The sequence below is a fragment of the Giraffa tippelskirchi genome, chromosome 10 (assembly GCF_054371585.1).
Source record: "Giraffa tippelskirchi isolate mGirTip1 chromosome 10, T2T-mGirTip1v1.2.pri, whole genome shotgun sequence".
NCBI lineage: Eukaryota > Metazoa > Chordata > Mammalia > Artiodactyla > Giraffidae > Giraffa > Giraffa tippelskirchi.
The window spans coordinates 72,782,030-72,799,164 of record NC_137284.1 but is presented as its reverse complement, the minus strand read 5'-3'; the positions used below and the strand labels follow the sequence as shown (position 1 = coordinate 72,799,164).

Here is a 17,135-nt window from a genome sequence, read left to right as displayed (position 1 = left end):
TCGAATGTTGGGGCGTTTCATATTGTCCCAGAGGTCCCAGAGGTTTTCCTCATTTCTTTTGATTCTTTTTTCTTTTTTCCTCTCTGCTTCGTTTATTTCCATCATTCTATCTTCTACCTCACTTATCCTATCTTCTGCCTCCGTTATTCTACTGTTGGTTCCCTCCAGAGTGTCTTTTATCTCCTTTATTTCATTATTCATTCTATATTGACTCCTTTTTATTTCTTCTAAGTCCTTGATAAACATTTCTTGCATCTTCTCAATCTTTGTCTCCAGGCAAATCAAAACCACAATGAGGTATCATTTCACACCAGTCAGAATGGCTGCTATCCAAAAGTCTACAAGCAATAAATGCTGGAGAGGGTGTGGAGAAAAGGGAACCCTCTTACACTGTTGGTGGGAATGCAAACTAGTACAGCCACTATGGAGAACAGTGTGGAGATTCCTTAAAAAACTGGGAATAGAACTGCCATATGACCCAGCAATCCCACTGCTGGGCATATACACCGAGGAAACCAGAATTGAAAGAGACGCGTGTACCCCAATGTTCATCGCAGCACTGTTTACAATAGCCAGGACATGGAAGCAACCTAGATGTCCATCAGCAGACGAATGGATAAGGAAGCTGTGGTACGTATACACAATGGAATATTACTCAGCCATTAAAAAAATACATTTGAATCGGTTCTACTGAGATGGATGAAACTGGAGCCCTTTATACAGAGTGAAGTAAGCCAGAAAGAAAAACAACAATACAGTATACTAATGCATGTATATGGAATTTGAAAGATGGTAACAATAACCCTATATGCGAGACAGAATAAGAGACACAGATGCATGGAACAATTTTATGGACTCTGAGGGAGAAGGTGAGGGTGGGACGTTCTGGGAGAATAGCATTGAAACATGTATATTATCATATGTGAAACAGAACACCATTCCATGTTCGATGCATGTGACAAGGGCTCAGGGCCGGGGCAATGGGATGATCCAGAAGGATGGGATGGGGAGGGAGGTGGGTGGGGGGTCCAGGAAGGGGAACACATGTAAACCCATGGCTGATTCATGTCAATGTATGGCAAAAACTATTACAATATTGTAAAGTAATTAGCCCCCAACTAAAATAAATAAATTTATTAAAAAAAAAAAAAAAGTAAAAAAAAAAAAAAAAATGTGGTGTATTAATTTCAAAACCTAGCTGCTAGATTACAGGGTGCTTTTTAGTGGTGATATATGCAAATCAAACAATTGCAAAGCTCTCCTGGAATTCAAGACAAGAAAAGCTAGAAAGACATAAGCACTATAGCTGACAAATCAAAGGTTATTTGCCATGACTTCCCTATGTGAACCACTTTTTAGTCAAATAAGTCACCTTCCTGTTCCTTGTCTTCCCTGGTGGCTCAGAGGTTAAAGCATCTGCCTCCAATGCGGGAGACCTGGGTTCGGTGGCTCAGAGGTTAAAGCATCTGCCTCCAATGCGGGAGACCTGGGTTCGATCCCTGAGTCAGGGAAGATCCCCTGGAGAAGGAAATGGCAAACCACTCCAGTATTCTTGCCTAGAGAATCTCATGGACGGAGGAGCCTGGTAGGCTACAGTCCACGGGGTCGCAAAGAGTCGGACACGACTGAGCAACTTCCCCTTCCTGTTCCTTAATTGCAACACATTAGGTTCTGCTGATTTTTATTTATTGATCTTTTAAAATAGAGCCTCTTATACAGAGTGAAGTAAGTCAGAAAGAGAAACACAAGTATCATATATTAACACATATATATGGAATCTAGAAAAACAGTACTGATGAACCTAGTAGAGAATGGACTTGTGGACACAGCAGGGGAAGGTGAGGAAGGGATGAATTGAGAGAATAGTACTGACATATATATGCTATCATGTGCAAAACAGATAGTGGGAAGTTGCTACATACCACAGGGAGCCCAGCCTGGCGCTCTGTGATGACCTAGAGGGGTGGGGTGAGGGGAGGGAGGCTTAAGAGGAAGGGGATACATATATATAAAATTATGACTGATTTGCATTGTTGTACGGCAGAAACCACACAACTTCATAGGGCAATTTTCCACCAATTAAAAAAATTTTTTTAAGTCCTCCTGTGACAAAACTTGTCTGAACATTCAGTTAAATTTGACTTCTCTCAGCTTGAAGTATTACGTATTTCCTTCACTGCTCTCTAACAATTTTCCTGACATGAAATTTTGACTTCTAGTAGATTCCATAAGACTAAGGGATTATGCCTTTACAAAGGTCAGAGTCTTTCCTCCACCTCTTGCTTCTCAGCATTTACTACAGTGCTGAGGCCTTAGCCTTTCCACCATTAGTGTTCTAACTTTTTATGGCAACTCACAGCAAGAAGTATTTTCCATCCATTGTGTGTGTTTGTGTGTGCATATAGACATGGAAAAAAGTTCCACAGAGTGCATTTATGTGTGACAATACTGTGTTTCCTATTTTATTTTAAGCAGCTAAAATGAATGACTGGTGATCCTGTACATCAACTTCATCATCCACTCATGAGTCACGACCTGCAGTTTTAAAAATGGTGCCATAAACCACCATCAATGTCAGATATAAATGTTTTCTTAAAGAATATCCAGGTTAGGTGTACATATGAAGAAAAAAAAACAGATTGGGAAATAGTCTTTTCAATTTCTTAACTGTTATAAATCAATCAAATAATAATTAAGCTAGTTATGTAATGAAGTTTATAACAGGTTTTTCCATGGACATTAATATATTTCCTTTAAAATTCAAAAATACTTAGGTTTGGTGTCAGGAGCCAGATTCCACCACTTTAGCTATCTGGACTTGAACCTTCCTATGAACCTTTTCTTCTAACATGAAGTCATCTCTATGCCATCCATTACACAACTGCCAGAGTTATCTTGTGAAATATAGATTGGAGCACATGCATTCCCTTCAGCAAAAGTATTTAATGGCTTCTATAGTGTGTATGACATAATTTAAACTTCAGGCTGTGTAACAGTGCAGACAGTGTTATTCAACCATCAGTCTTGGCATCACCTGTTGAGCCTGTTAGAAATAAAATACATGGGCTCCACTATGACGTACTGAATCGGATTATATGGGACTGAGGCTCATCAATTTTATCACGTTTTATCAAGTTCTTCAGTGATTCTTAAGAACATTAGAAATTAAGAACTACTGATATATAAGAGTAGTGAGCATTCAAGTGTACTTACAAACTGTTCCCAAATCGTATTGGATGTTTTTGCCCCTCAAATACACAGAACACCTTACGAATCCATCTTCACCGTATATTTAGTAACATTAAACCAGACATACTCACCTCCTTCAAGGCCTTCCAGCCTACTGCCTACAGTATGGCTAGCTTTTCTTCTCTGCGTTCCCTCCACAACTGTCCACTCATCTGGACCCCACACTCTCTTCAGATTAAATACCATTTCCTTCAGGAAAATTTTTATAATCCACACAAGTCGGAATTAACGGGATAAGCCACAGTATTTTGCTTGTACCTTTACATATCACCTCATTCATTTCACAGTTACCACTTGCCCTCCAATTCCCATAACTAATTTGATGGCAAATATTCTCCTGTCTGCCCCCATCCAAACCCCATCTGCTCTTTCTTACACATAAGAATTCTTTACAAATGAAAGAAGAAACACAAAACCCATGAATCACATGTACCTTTAAGGAAATTATAATGCAGTAAAATATTAAAAGCATAAAAATATATTAGCTGCAAACATACACTTTTTATTCTATAACATATGTATTTCAATTACATTTTTATCTAAAAATGATCACTTGTGTCCCTAAAGTATAAGATAAATAAAAAGTAGTACGTTAATTTTCAAAAAAGAATTTTTTAATGACCTAAGGCAACTATATTTACCTGCTGAAACCCCAGGTAATCTTGTATAGTAGAAGAAGCATAGAAAACCAAAGCATCCGTAGTGACAACCAGTACAAAGCCATTTAGTGCCTACAAGGAGAAAAGTTAGAAAATTAGTAATATGACTAACAATATATCATCCCTTAAGTACTGACTTCAGTTAAGGTTATCAGTTTTACTGATGAAAAATCTCTTAAATCGTTAAAATGATTACATTCCAGAAATACAGAGATACCACACCCCTAGTGGTGAAAAGAATCCATTCTTTTGGTTTGGCCAAAGAAAATCTTAGAGCTCATTTAATACTCAATCACAGTAACTTGAATAAAATATTGATTTCTTCTTCCTCATGCTCTATAGATTTTGTTTTTAATATATTGGACATGTTTTCTAAACATAATTGTATACATAGCATTTACTGCAATCTGTCACACTGCTTTTAAAGGAAGATAGCATGTCAAGATATTGATTAGAGCTTTAAAAGAAATTTGATAGCAGAAAATCTCTGTGTAAAGATAGTTTAAGCACTAATGCAGTTTGAAATTTGGATACTCTCAAAGTATTATAAAACATTGAAAACATTTTTATTTTAGAAAAGGAATACAAGTGGACTAAATGTTAGAACTAATGTATACATGTAAGACAAGTATACAGCAAATTAAGTTCATTTAAATTTAATATAATTACTAATATATTTAGGCTTAAAGCTATCATATTTTATAGGTGTTATTTCTATCTGTTAACCTATATACTATGCTACTTTTTCCATTTTGCCTCCTTTGGGCCAATTGTTTTTTATTATCCCTTTTTCTTTCTTTTAGTTTAGAAGTTATACTCTCTTTTCCTATTCTTTTAGTGGTTGTTAGAGTCCTATGTTAATATCTCTATATGGTAATAAAAGTATTTAGATCACCTTAAGAATTAATTGTGATCACATCTTTTAAATCTCAAGCCCTCATTATTGACTGCTTGATTTTCTTCATGCTATATGTGCTGGTTGTTAAACCCTCCTGAGACACTCTTTTCTGTGTAAAACGAGACAAGGAATGGTTTAGTTTAAGAACCACATAGTCTGGAGTCAGAATGTGGACTAGATTCTTCTGTCTCTTACTAAGTGTGGTTTTGTTATTTACCCGTTGGAGCTTTAGTGTCACTGACTGAAAAACAGGCTCTTTATCAGGTGGACAGGATGACTGTGTCTCACCTGTACCAGTGCCTGGTACAGAGCTGGCACTCAGCTCATGTGAGGCACCATTGTTATAATACGCAGCTGTGGAAATGAGCAGGTCAAGTATTACCAGGTCATGCTTTGTGAACTACAGGGACACATAAATGATAGCAAGTAGTTTACTCAACACTTAATAAAATGTTACCCACCAGACAGGACACATGCTCAGTACTGAGACTCACAAACAAACAAGCCATCACCCCTGTGCTCATGATACCCACACACTAGTAAATACCCTCACTGTTAGACAGGGTGAAAGAAGTACAGCGACCGTCTTCCTTTCCACTCCAATCCCTTTCACCTTCAGGATCCCTGGTCTATATTATACTTCTGAGAGCGAGAGCCTGATTATACAGACAACAAACAGCACCTACTCTTTAACAATCACTTTTCTAAATGGTTTTTTATGTATTCAAGTAATTTGTAATTCCCTAGGCAATCCACAGAAGCAGGTGTCAGTCCCATTTGTAAATCGAGGACATGGAAGTGAAGAGCCGAGAGCTAGCAACAAGCTGAACCAGAAAGGAGAGATTGGCTCTGAAGTTTGCCCACTTAACATCGTACGTCGTATCATGATCTGCTACCTTTAAGCGTTACTAATGACCAACTGTTGCATGGCTGTAACTCACACAATCACAACTGGGATGTGAGATCCTTGAGTTCACATATTATGCCTTATCATGCCTGGCAATTTCCCCAGGATGAAGAATGGCGATGGCACCCACCAAGAACTAAAGTGTCTAATGACTAACACCCCCCAAATTGAGCATTCTTAAATTTTACTTGGTTGTAGTAGGGTTATGTCCATTACTGCATTTTTTTTTTGTTCTGAAAATATCTTCCTTTTAGACAACAGTATCCATTGATCAGATGCATATTATTTTGTAGAATATCATGTTTTCTGAAGAGTGGAAGAAATTTAGTACTTTCCAATAAGCCCATTAGTGTATGCCAGGAGACACGAAGATAATTTAGGGTATGCCAGTAACTTTTAGACAAATGTAAACTGTCAGAAATAAACCAAAAAGCCTCTTAAAAATACATATGTACATATCAGTTTTATATATATATATATATATAAAATGATCTGAAATACCATGCAGAATAAAGTTATACTGAATTACTATTTTAGCAAGTTAAAAGAAGGAATAAATTTGGTAATTACATATTAACAAGATTATTATTATTAGTCTCAGTCACAACTATCTGAAAATCATGTTGAGCTACACTTACTAGTTAATAAGAGAAATAAACTGCAATTAATACTGTTACGTATAATTTGAACTGCTGTTATTTCAAAAATGAAGCTGTAGATTTTAATATCCACAATATTAGGTATCAATAGACAGAACATATATACATAATGAAAAGATACAAAAGTTACTTATTGTTTTATTTCCATTCCTTATAAAACTAATAAATTTAACCAAGAAAATAAATATTTTAAACTTTTGTTATATTATTTAAAAATATTTTCTTCATGTGACTCCTTTGTTAAAACCAAAGGCAAAGACTCACCAAAGTTACAAGCTAAATAGTGTGCTGTACCTCTGGACATATCCTCTTTGGTAACTAGTTGATAACCAAACATTATGGCAACTGTACATAATGAAATATCCCATCTTCACATGTCTACAATGCTTTTGGTCATCTACTTCATATGGGATAACAGGTACTGTCCTAAGTAAGGGCTTCCCAGATTGTGGTAGTGCTAAAGAACTCACCTGCCAACGCAGGAGACCTAAGGGACAGAGATTCGAACCCTGGGAAGATCCCCTGGATGAAGAAATGGCAACACACTCCAGTATTCTTGCCTGGAAAATCCCATGGACAGAGGAGCATGGTGGGCTACAGTCCATTGGGTCAGAAAGAGTCAGACATGGCTGAAGTGACTTAGCACGTCCTAAGCAAATTGTATAGTACGTGATGCCTCTTCCTGGAGAATAATCTACAAATGGCATACAACAGAATTAATGACAGACTATTCATTTTAAATTTTAAATGCTTCCAATTTTTAGAAAATTAAAAAGTGAACACCAGCTTGAAGCAGTACATTTTTATTCTGGGCCCTTGACATAGGATATGTTGACAATCTGTCTAAATGTTCTAGGGGGAAAATAAAAATCACTGGCCCATAATTTAAGCCAGTTTAAGATAAGAAGTGTGAAGCATGCCACATTTGTCTATTTTCACCTGAGATAAAGAACTTCCTTATTACGTTACTACATAAACCGAGTCGTGTTTAATCACTGTGTGTGTGTGTGTGTGTGTGTGTGTGTGTGTGTGTGTGTGTGTGTGTGTGTGTGTGTCTGCATGCGCACGCACGCATGCGCATGCTCAGTCGTGTCCAACTCTTTGTGACCCCATGGACTGTAGCCTGCAAGGCTCCTCTGTCTATGGGATTTCCGAGGCAGGAATAGTGGAGTGGGTTGCCATTTCCTTCTCTAGAGGATCATCCCGACCCAAGGATCAAACTGGCATCTCCTGTGTCTCCTGCAATGGCAGGCAGATTCTCTACCACTGTAGGACCTGGGAAGGCCGCTGTGTTTAATCATATTAAGCAGCAATTATTAGAATGCTTTCCTGTGACCTAAGGGGTCTTTGTGTTTCAGCTAATATATCAATACATAGAAATCCTCAGCCAGAGGCAGGAGGATGACTCATGTTGGAATATATTTAATTTTTTCTAACATAATGGAAGCAAAAGTTAACTTTCCCTATCAGGCATTTGAACACAATTATAAAATTATAATTTGTTATATACAATTTTATAAATTGTTATAAATTATAATAAGATGTTATAAATTGCCACGTTACACTTAAGCATTTACTGAATGAATGGAGTTACTGAAACTTACAGCTACTTTTTTATCACAGTTGCAAATTAAGTCCACATCTCAGTTCACTGGGTAGAATTTAAAATCGTTATGTAGAATTAAAAATTCTGTAGAATTAAAAATCTGTACACAGCACACATCTTTTTAATTTTGAGTTTCTTCTCTTTAATACTTTTAAATTGAAGTATAGTTAATTTGCAGTACTGAGTTAGTTTCAAGTATACAGCAAAGTGATTCAGTTATGCATATGTACACTCTTTATAGCATACATCATCATTCTTTAACAGAATAAATACCTGAGAATTTAACTGAGAATCGAGCATTTTATCGGATCCAAGAGAAACAAAAATAGGAAAAGATTTAAAATACTTTTACAGCAAATCTACCAGAAACTCTCAGAGTTCTAATGCATACGATAGGGCTGACAGAGGCTAAAAAAAAAATCTATAGCATGTTGGTAAGTCTTACACAGCTGCTAAAAGAAAATATAGTTACAAGAACACATTGTTCAGGTTAAGAACAATTTCGAGCTATTAAATAAAATTATTTTAATGGAGCTATATTCCTAAAAACATATACCTAAAGCCAATGTCTTAAATGAGAACCTTTAAAATGATCTAGAATTTCTTGCTATTTAAAGAAATGCAACAGGGAAAGTGATAACTAGACTTCTAATAAATCTACTTCATAAAATCCCATTTATTCATGTACTAGCATTATACCTGGAGAAGGCAATGGCACCCCACTCCAGTACTCTTGCCTGGAAAATCCCAGGGACAGAGGAGCCTGGTAGGCTACAGTCCATGGGGTCGCACAGAGTCGGACACGACTGAAGCGACTTAGGAGCTGCAGTAACAGCAGCATTATACCACTACTGTAGTTCAGAGGAAAGTGGTATGAATCACTGAGTCCTAAAGAAACTGCTGCTGCTAAGTCGCTTCAGTCGTGTCCGACTCTGTGCGACTCCACAGACGGCAGCCCACCAGGCTCCCCCATCCCTGGGATTCTCCCGGCAAGAACACTGGAGTGGGTTGCCATTTCCTTCTCCAATGCATGAAAGTGAAAAGTGAAAAGGAAGTCGCTCAGTCATGTCCGACTCTTAGCGACCCCCATGGATTGCAGCCTACCAGGCTCCTCCATCCATGGGACTGTCCAGGCAAGAGTACTGGAGTGGGTTGTCATTGCCTTCTCCCCTAAAGAAACTAGGGACAGTTAAAAGGCTGTTAACTAATTTTCCATTTATAATGGTTCTAATGAAAAAGAACTATATTTACTACAATTTACCTGTAGTAAGAATTCTCCTTCCTGCAAGTTCAGGCCTTCTCTGAATTTGGTTCTACAGTTGTCCTGGACTCCATTTCTGTCAGCTGGGGAAGACTTTAATGCAACTAGGAAAAAAAGAGGGAAAAACAATGATACAGTAGTTAGTTTTTAAAATAAACAATTTCAAAGAGCTCTAAGGAAAAAATCCTATGTACACTGAAAAAAGAGACAATTTGAAAAACTTGTATCTACTGGTACTACAATGACTAAGTAAATAATCCTTTGCCAATGGGTGGTTTCTAATGTCCGTTGACAGATTCTTAAAGACAATTTTTGATGAGTTCACTATATGATTTTCGGCATACTACTTAAGAAGTTTCAAGTAAACTGTTTCCCAGGTGGCATGACTGGTAAAGAATCCTCCTGCCAATGCAGGAGACCCCAGTTGGACCCCTGGGTTGGGAAGATGCCCTGGAGAAGGAAATGGCAATCCACTCCAGTATTCTTGGAAAAGCCCATGGACAGAGGAGCCTGGTGGGCTACAGTCCCTGGGGTTGCAAAGAGTTGGACATGACTGAGCACACATTATCATTATTCAAAGAACTGCATGACATTGCTATACACACTCCTCTGATACTCCTCTATTTAGAATAATAAGGTTCCTCACAACCTAATCTATAAAAAAAAAATAAATCTCTCTATATATTCATCTAACATCTGTGAACTTGGGGCAGTAAGAGAAAGAGTCAACCAAACCCCTTATTAAAGAGATATATGTCCATTAAAATTAGGATCCTCTAGTTTTAGGGTAAAAAAACCTCTTAGTATTGTTATTAACTTCATATGAAATTTATAAATCAATTCATGGAGTATTAACATCTTTATGATGTTGAATCAGTCTGTCCAAGAACATGTATGTTTCTCCATTTGTTCAAGTTTCTATTTTTTGTCCCACTAGAATGCTTTGAAGTTGTCCACAAAAAGATTTGCACATGTATTTTTATGTCTGTTCCTAGGTATTACACCTTGTAACGTGGCTTCTCTTTCATTAAGTGAAGTGAAGTCACTCAGTTGTATTTGACTCTTTGCAATCCCATGGACTGTAGCCTACCAGGCACCTCCGTCCATGGGATTTTCCAGGCAAGAGTACTAGCTAACTGCTTGTGGACTGCATATGTGAAGGAGAGGTGGATGGGATGGTGAGACGCTTACAGTAGAAGATAGCATGCTCTCAAGCAGCATGTATCACCACCTTCCCATCTCTCTGCTATGTGTGCGTGTGTGTGTGTGTGTGCGCACGCACTTAGTCTGGGAGACAGCACAGCTGAACAGAAATAAAAACAGCCACCATTTACTTATTTAGCATTTTCCTGAGCACCGTCAAATATTCTCTCAGTTAAAAAATGTGGACACTGGTATCACAGAGAATTGAGTTCAAATCTCAGCTCTGCCATTTCCTAAATGTGGGAGCTTTTTGAGCCAGTCTCCTGGTATGTAAAATGGTAATTGAGAAAACAAAAAACTACCCTGCAGGAGCTATTTCCAGCACAGAGGAACTCAATATTACTTCAGTAAATGGTAGCTTTAATTATTAGCAGTACTTTCCAGAGCTTATGGATTGCCCTGTTATAAAGTATGGACTTTTAGACACTATTACAATACCTTTCTATTTTACTGATCTTTTTGTAACCTGTGAAAACCTTGACATTCTTTTTAAGATCTCTTACTTCATGAAATTTTTATGTGCTAAGGATAATTGGGCTCAGTGATAAACTAGAGATTTATTAATAACCAGATTTCCTCTCAGTTTGAGAAAAGCATTGCGTATGAAACATTTTCATGTTTGAAGTATATTTTCTGGTAAATCACCAACGCATGTGTCACATTTCAACCTTATGCCAAGTTCTGGCCTTTGCAGAACTTTTAAAACATGTCTCTGAAAGAAGAGGCCAAAACACTGGCCTCTGAATATAACAATTCCAAAAGGCCACAGAACAGATTTCCTTAGGCCAAAAAACAGTTTGAGGTAAACTAACTGATCTAACAGTTCGCCAAAACCAAAGGAAAAGGCTCAATCTCTTCTCACTGAAAGGTAAAGGACAGAAAGGTCCTTCTCCCCTTTATATCCTGTTTCTCCCCTTTATATCCTGTAAGCTCTCTTGCTGTTTGCTTTCTAGTGGCTCCATTTGCTGGAATCCATTAAAGCCTCACAATGTCAGGGTTAACTACACTCTCCTACTTTTCCAAAAGCTCCAGCGTGAAGCAGAGGAGCGCTGACAGAACTCTCCAGGCAAGAATACCGGAGTGGGTTGCCATTCCCTTCTCCAGGGGATCTTCCTGACCCAGGAATCGAACCCAGGTCTCCCACACTGCAGACAGATTCTTTATTGTCTGAGCCACCAGGGAAGCCCAATATATACACTACCATGTGTAAAATAGCTAGCTTCTGGGAAGCTGATGTACAGCACATGGAGCTCATCAGTGCGCTAGCATGACCTAGAGGGGTGGGACGGGGGTGAGGTGGGATGGGGGTGAGGTGGGATGGGGGTGAGGTGGGAGAGAGGCTCAAAAGAGAGGGTGTGTATGTATACTTATGGCTGACTCACTTTGTTGTACAGCAGAAACTAGCACAACACTGTAAAGCAATTATACTCCAATAATACAATACAATAAAAGGCAAAAAAGTTATACCAAATATAGGTAAGATTTGTTATTAAGAAAACAAAATCCAAACCCTGATATTATGAAAGAAGCAAAGTCATCCTAAAAATAGACATGAAGAGTGTCAAATTTAAATGTCTAAATTTTATCAGGAATCTTTTATTTATTTATTTATTTATTTATTTTTTTGCAGTATTTTTGTAGCTTTATTTTTTTTCATTTCTCAAGAGACATGTTTCCTCCAGAAGCACAGTTGATAAAACATGATTTATTTTTATAATTTCAGCAGAGAGAAGCTGAAAATACCTAGCCAGCTTCAATAATCCTGTAAAATTTACTGCCAGTGATTTTCTTTCATTTTATATTCTTATTCTTAGCCTTGTTTTATTTTTTTTTTTATTTTTTTTTAAATAAATTTATTTATTTTAGTTGGGGCTAATTACTTTACAATATTGTAATAGTTTTTGCCATACATTGACATGAATCAGCCATGAGTTTACATGTGTTCCCCTTCCTGGACCCCTCACCCACCTCCCTCCCCATCCCATCCCTCTGGGTCATCCCATTGCCCCGGCCCTGAGCCTTTGTCTCATGCATCGAACATGGAATGGTGTTCTGTTTCACATATGATAATATACATGTTTCAATGCTATTCTCCCAGAACGTCCCACCCTATAACGATAACCCTATATGCGAGACAGAATAAGAGACACAGATGCATAGAACAATTTTATCAGGAATCTTTTAAAATTAACTGTCAATCAAAAGAATCTATGTCAGTTCCCACTAGCGTTACTGGACTGCTGAGAAGCTGAATAAAAAATGAAAGAGGCCATTCATCTCAGTAACTTATTTGTTTTTGGTCTTGTATGGGAGATATCAGCCAATGTAATTAGACATTAGACAGACTCTGCCTTTAAGTAGGGCATATAAGCTATGGAAATAAAGAACTAGAAAAGAATGCCAAAAATATTAAGTACCAGCATGGAATTTAATTAAAATAATAGAGAAACTTGAAAGAGACAAAGTATAAACTCTTTCTAAACAACAATACTTACAGTTCTAACTGCTGGAGGGACAATACTTAATAGGTATAACTACTGCTTAAGTAGGAAAAGTGATGAGTGCATTTTGGAGAAGGATCACTAGGGTTCTTCCAAAAACAAACAAACAAGTACTTCTGTTGCTCTCATGTTTAAGGCTAATAATCACTTAAGAATTTAAGTAAATATTGTGCAAAGATGAGTCCAGGAAGGGTACACTCCCTTCCCATTCTCACCTAAAAAAATACTAATATGACTTTTTAGAAAACTCAGATTCTAGAGACTTGCCCCAAATTATGTAATTTTTGCCCTTCCATGAATCTGTCCTATATTTCTTGATTTCATACCTACCACCTCTGCCTTCTAGAAGATGTATTAATTAATAATACTCACCTTCACATACACATTTCTTGCCTTGATTAGAAAGCAACAGAAGAGTAAGAAGCAGAAGTGGGGAGATGACCTTCCTACCATCTGAGTGCCCTTCAATAATTTCCTTAGTAATAATGTGTGATACTCAGAGGTCACACTCTATGCCAAGCCGTTTCCAGGTATTACATTTTATTTAATCTTCACAAGAGTTCTATGAGACTGGCCTTATTGTCCTTTCAGTAGATTAGGAAACTGAGACTTAAGGAGGTTAAGAAACTTTCCCAAGGTTATACCTTGAAATGGTAGAGCCTAGATAAGAACCCAGGTAGCTAGACCCCAAGGGCATGAACTATTACTAACCACCTACCAGACTTCTCCCCAGTGCTAACCACCTGTGATCTTTCCTTTCCTCATCTTTAAATCAGGACAGTGATACCCTTGGAGACAAATTCTTACGAGGGCTAAAATAGCATGCGGAGTACTTGGGTAATGCCTGAATCTATAACTGACAGTCAAGTATAGAGAGACTAGGCTGTACACTGAGTTTATACACCCTCAAACCATGAAGGCAGCTGACACTAAAAGTTACACACCAGGGATATTGAGTGTTTTCTCATCTCTAACCAGGGAGCATTAATGAGTGTCTAACAGGACTGCTATGGTGAAGGACTGCTATAAATTTGAAGGTATTTCAAACTTATAAATTGCTATAAAAATTATATGCATAATCAGATGGAGAAGACACTTTAATCATCACACCCCTGGAATTAAATACATGGAAGTTTACAGAAACAAAATATACTATCTGAAAACAAGTCATGAGTCAATTCTGCTACTGGGAAATCTCTGCCGTATTGCACAGACCTCGTTAAAACCCTTCCCTCATCTGTAGGAACAGCACACCTTCCAAAGTGTGCTATAAGGCTCTGACTTTGAGCATTCAGTGGGATATTAAGATAATAGGCCATCACAATATTTCAACTATTTCCTCTTTGAGAGATCAATGAAGCAGCTGTATAAGAATTTAATTGATAATAGAATTTAGAGTGTAAATATGTCACAGCATTATCAGATTGTCAGATTTTAATTATTACCAACTGATTCAAGTCTTTTCCCCATATTCAAGTCTTATTTCCATGTGCACTTAACTGTATCCATGTCTCTTAACATGGCACTTTCTTTCCTTACATATCCAAGCTGAGATTTCCATTTCTCTCTACAAGCCAAATATTTCCTCTTCCTAAACATGCTCTGAATTGTTCAAGAGAGAAATTCATGGGGAACAAATATTGGCATGTAGTAAACTACACTTTTTGTATTTTGTTACTGTAGTTGGCATTTAAACAGAAGGATGTCACGATAAATGCCTTGCCAGGAAAAAGCGTAAGTCTTTTTAATCTCTGTTGATATAAATTCAATTTCTTTTACAATAATATTTATCATCCCCTTTATTACCTCTGGCAGGAAAAGTTTCAATTCTATTCCCACATTCATATACGCATATAAGAGAGCAAAACTATCACCAAAAATTAAAAAGGGCTAAATAATGCAGTATTTCTTGAATACAAGAAATATTATATTACTTAATACTACATTCCCCAGTTGAGTATGGATGAGTATTTACAAATAATTTCCAATCATATATAAGTGTATCCTAAGGGAGTTTCTTCTAGAGCCTTTGAGGTAATAAGATATTTTGCTTCAGTAACATAAGTTTGCTTTTTGGTAAAGGAAGTATTGGCCTTTTGTGAGAAAGAAGAAACTGAAATTTTAAAAAACCCATGTTATATTCTAGGAGAATATATACATATTATATTTTCCTAGGTCTCTAGGAGACAAAGATGTATACAGTTCAGTGCTTTCTGATGATATTCACAGATTATTTTTTCTGCCTGGAAGTTTCTACTCACCAAGGCAGAATAAAAGTAAATTTGGTTTTTAAAAACGCAAATGTTAGTTTATAATGAGTGAATGTAGGCTAAAGTGGTGGTTACTGTCTTTTTTTAGCAAATCTAAAAAAAAAAAAATCTATTCTAAAGTTGAAAAAGTCCTTAAAGTTAGATCAAGTGGAAACTATCTAACTTTCTCTCCATCAAGTGGAAACTGACTTCGAAAGATATTACTCAAAATTTTTCAGTTTTACATTTTAGTTACATGCAATTCTACTGTAACTACATGTTAGGCCTCTGAATTAATGAAACCAACTAGAGCAATTCATTTACCTTTTCAGTGGGAACTGAGTTGCATTTGGCTTTCCATGTAAACAGTGACATTAAAACTGCATTCTAAGTAGGAGAAGTTAATCAACCACAGCAGTGATTCTCAAACTTTCTCAGACATCAGAAGCATCTGGAAGACTATTAGAACACATTGTAGGACCCCAACCTCTAGAATTCTGATTCAGCAGGCCTAGTACGGGGCCCCTCAGTCTGCATCATTAACAAGTTCCCAAGAGATGCTGAAGAGCAGGTACCACTGCTCCGAGTGACTCAGAAAATCAAGACTGAGGAAGTAACTCACAATGTTCTGGATCTCATTCCCTCAAATCCTCTAAAATTATCATTCATCTGCTTAGAGAGTTCATTATTAACATGAATGTCTTCAGGAAGGAATTCTCACCTCAATTCTATAAAGATGAAAGTAGAACCACAGAATTGACTGAAACACAGGGCGGTAACAAACAATTCTATGTGTACAGCTGACCCGTGAACAACACGGGGTTTGATCTGGGAAGGTCCACATATATATGGGTTTTTCCCCAGTAAATAACACAGCACTACATGATCCATGATGGGCTGAATCCACAGATGCAGAGCTTTGGATACAGAGGAGCCATGGATGTGGAGAGCTGACTATAAACTTACATGCCTATTTTTGACAAATCTTCATGTTGTGCAAGGGTCAACTAGAAACAATTTTAATTTCAGAATCTGGTTCACAAAGATCTTACTATTTAGGATAAATCCACTACAAACTTACAATATCAGGCAGGCAAGCATTCGTAGTGTCCATGCTGAGACTATGAAAACTCTGTGGACCAGTGAGGATACAGGTCTAATCTAAAGCCACAGGGTTAGGTAACTGAACCACCTCCATGTCCCCTTCCTGCTGCTGTTCTCCTTACACAACAATCTCCCTCTACTGGGCCAGGACAAACAGAAGGGAGCTGCCTCTGTGACACAGAGACTAGACACTATCAACAGTCCAGTGGACAACAGCATATTCTGTAAAACTGACCATAAAAGCACTCTCACACCATGCAGGCAAACTTAAGGCTGAATGAAGTGAAAGTTGCTCGGTCATGTCTGACTCTTTGCGACCCCACGGACTGCAACCTGCCAGGCTCTTCTGTCCATGGGATTCTCCAGGCAAAAATACTGGAGTGGGTAGCCATTTTCTTCTCCTGGGGATCTTCCCGACCCAGGGACTGAACCCAAGTCTCCCCCTTTGCAAGCAGATTCTTTACCATCTGAGCTACCAGGGAAGCCCAATTTAAGGCTAAAAGAATTCAATACGGACAACTTTAGGTTCCAGCTGATCCAATTTTACTGTGTCTCATCTCAACCTCCCACTGTGGGCACCTAGATGGCTTAATGTTTTCTATGGACAACCAAGAATCAGGAATTACTTCCTCTAGTACTATTATTATTCTGTGGACTTTAATTTCATTTTAGTTTATACTTTCAGGTGTAATTTTCTCCTTGACTCTCTAAGAATCTGAAACACCAAATGAGGTCATCTTTGAGCAAACATCACCATAATGACGTTTGCTGAAACTGTATCACAATTTCATGTTACACACACACACACACACACACACACACACACACACACACAGATG

At 37.6% G+C, this 17,135-nt stretch overlaps 1 protein-coding gene across 1 annotated transcript in view; it reads right to left on the bottom strand.

Annotated features, from left to right (window-relative positions):
- AHR (aryl hydrocarbon receptor) overlaps positions 1 to 17,135 on the bottom strand; it is a 53,901-nt gene that overhangs the window by 15,050 nt on the left and 21,716 nt on the right. The window contains exons 3-4 of the mRNA XM_081537666.1: positions 9,240 to 9,343; positions 3,891 to 3,980 (exon numbers count right to left, since the gene is read on the bottom strand). Coding sequence (XP_081393792.1) covers positions 3,891 to 3,980; positions 9,240 to 9,343 — 194 coding nt within the window. The remainder of the gene's footprint in view (positions 1 to 3,890; positions 3,981 to 9,239; positions 9,344 to 17,135) is intronic.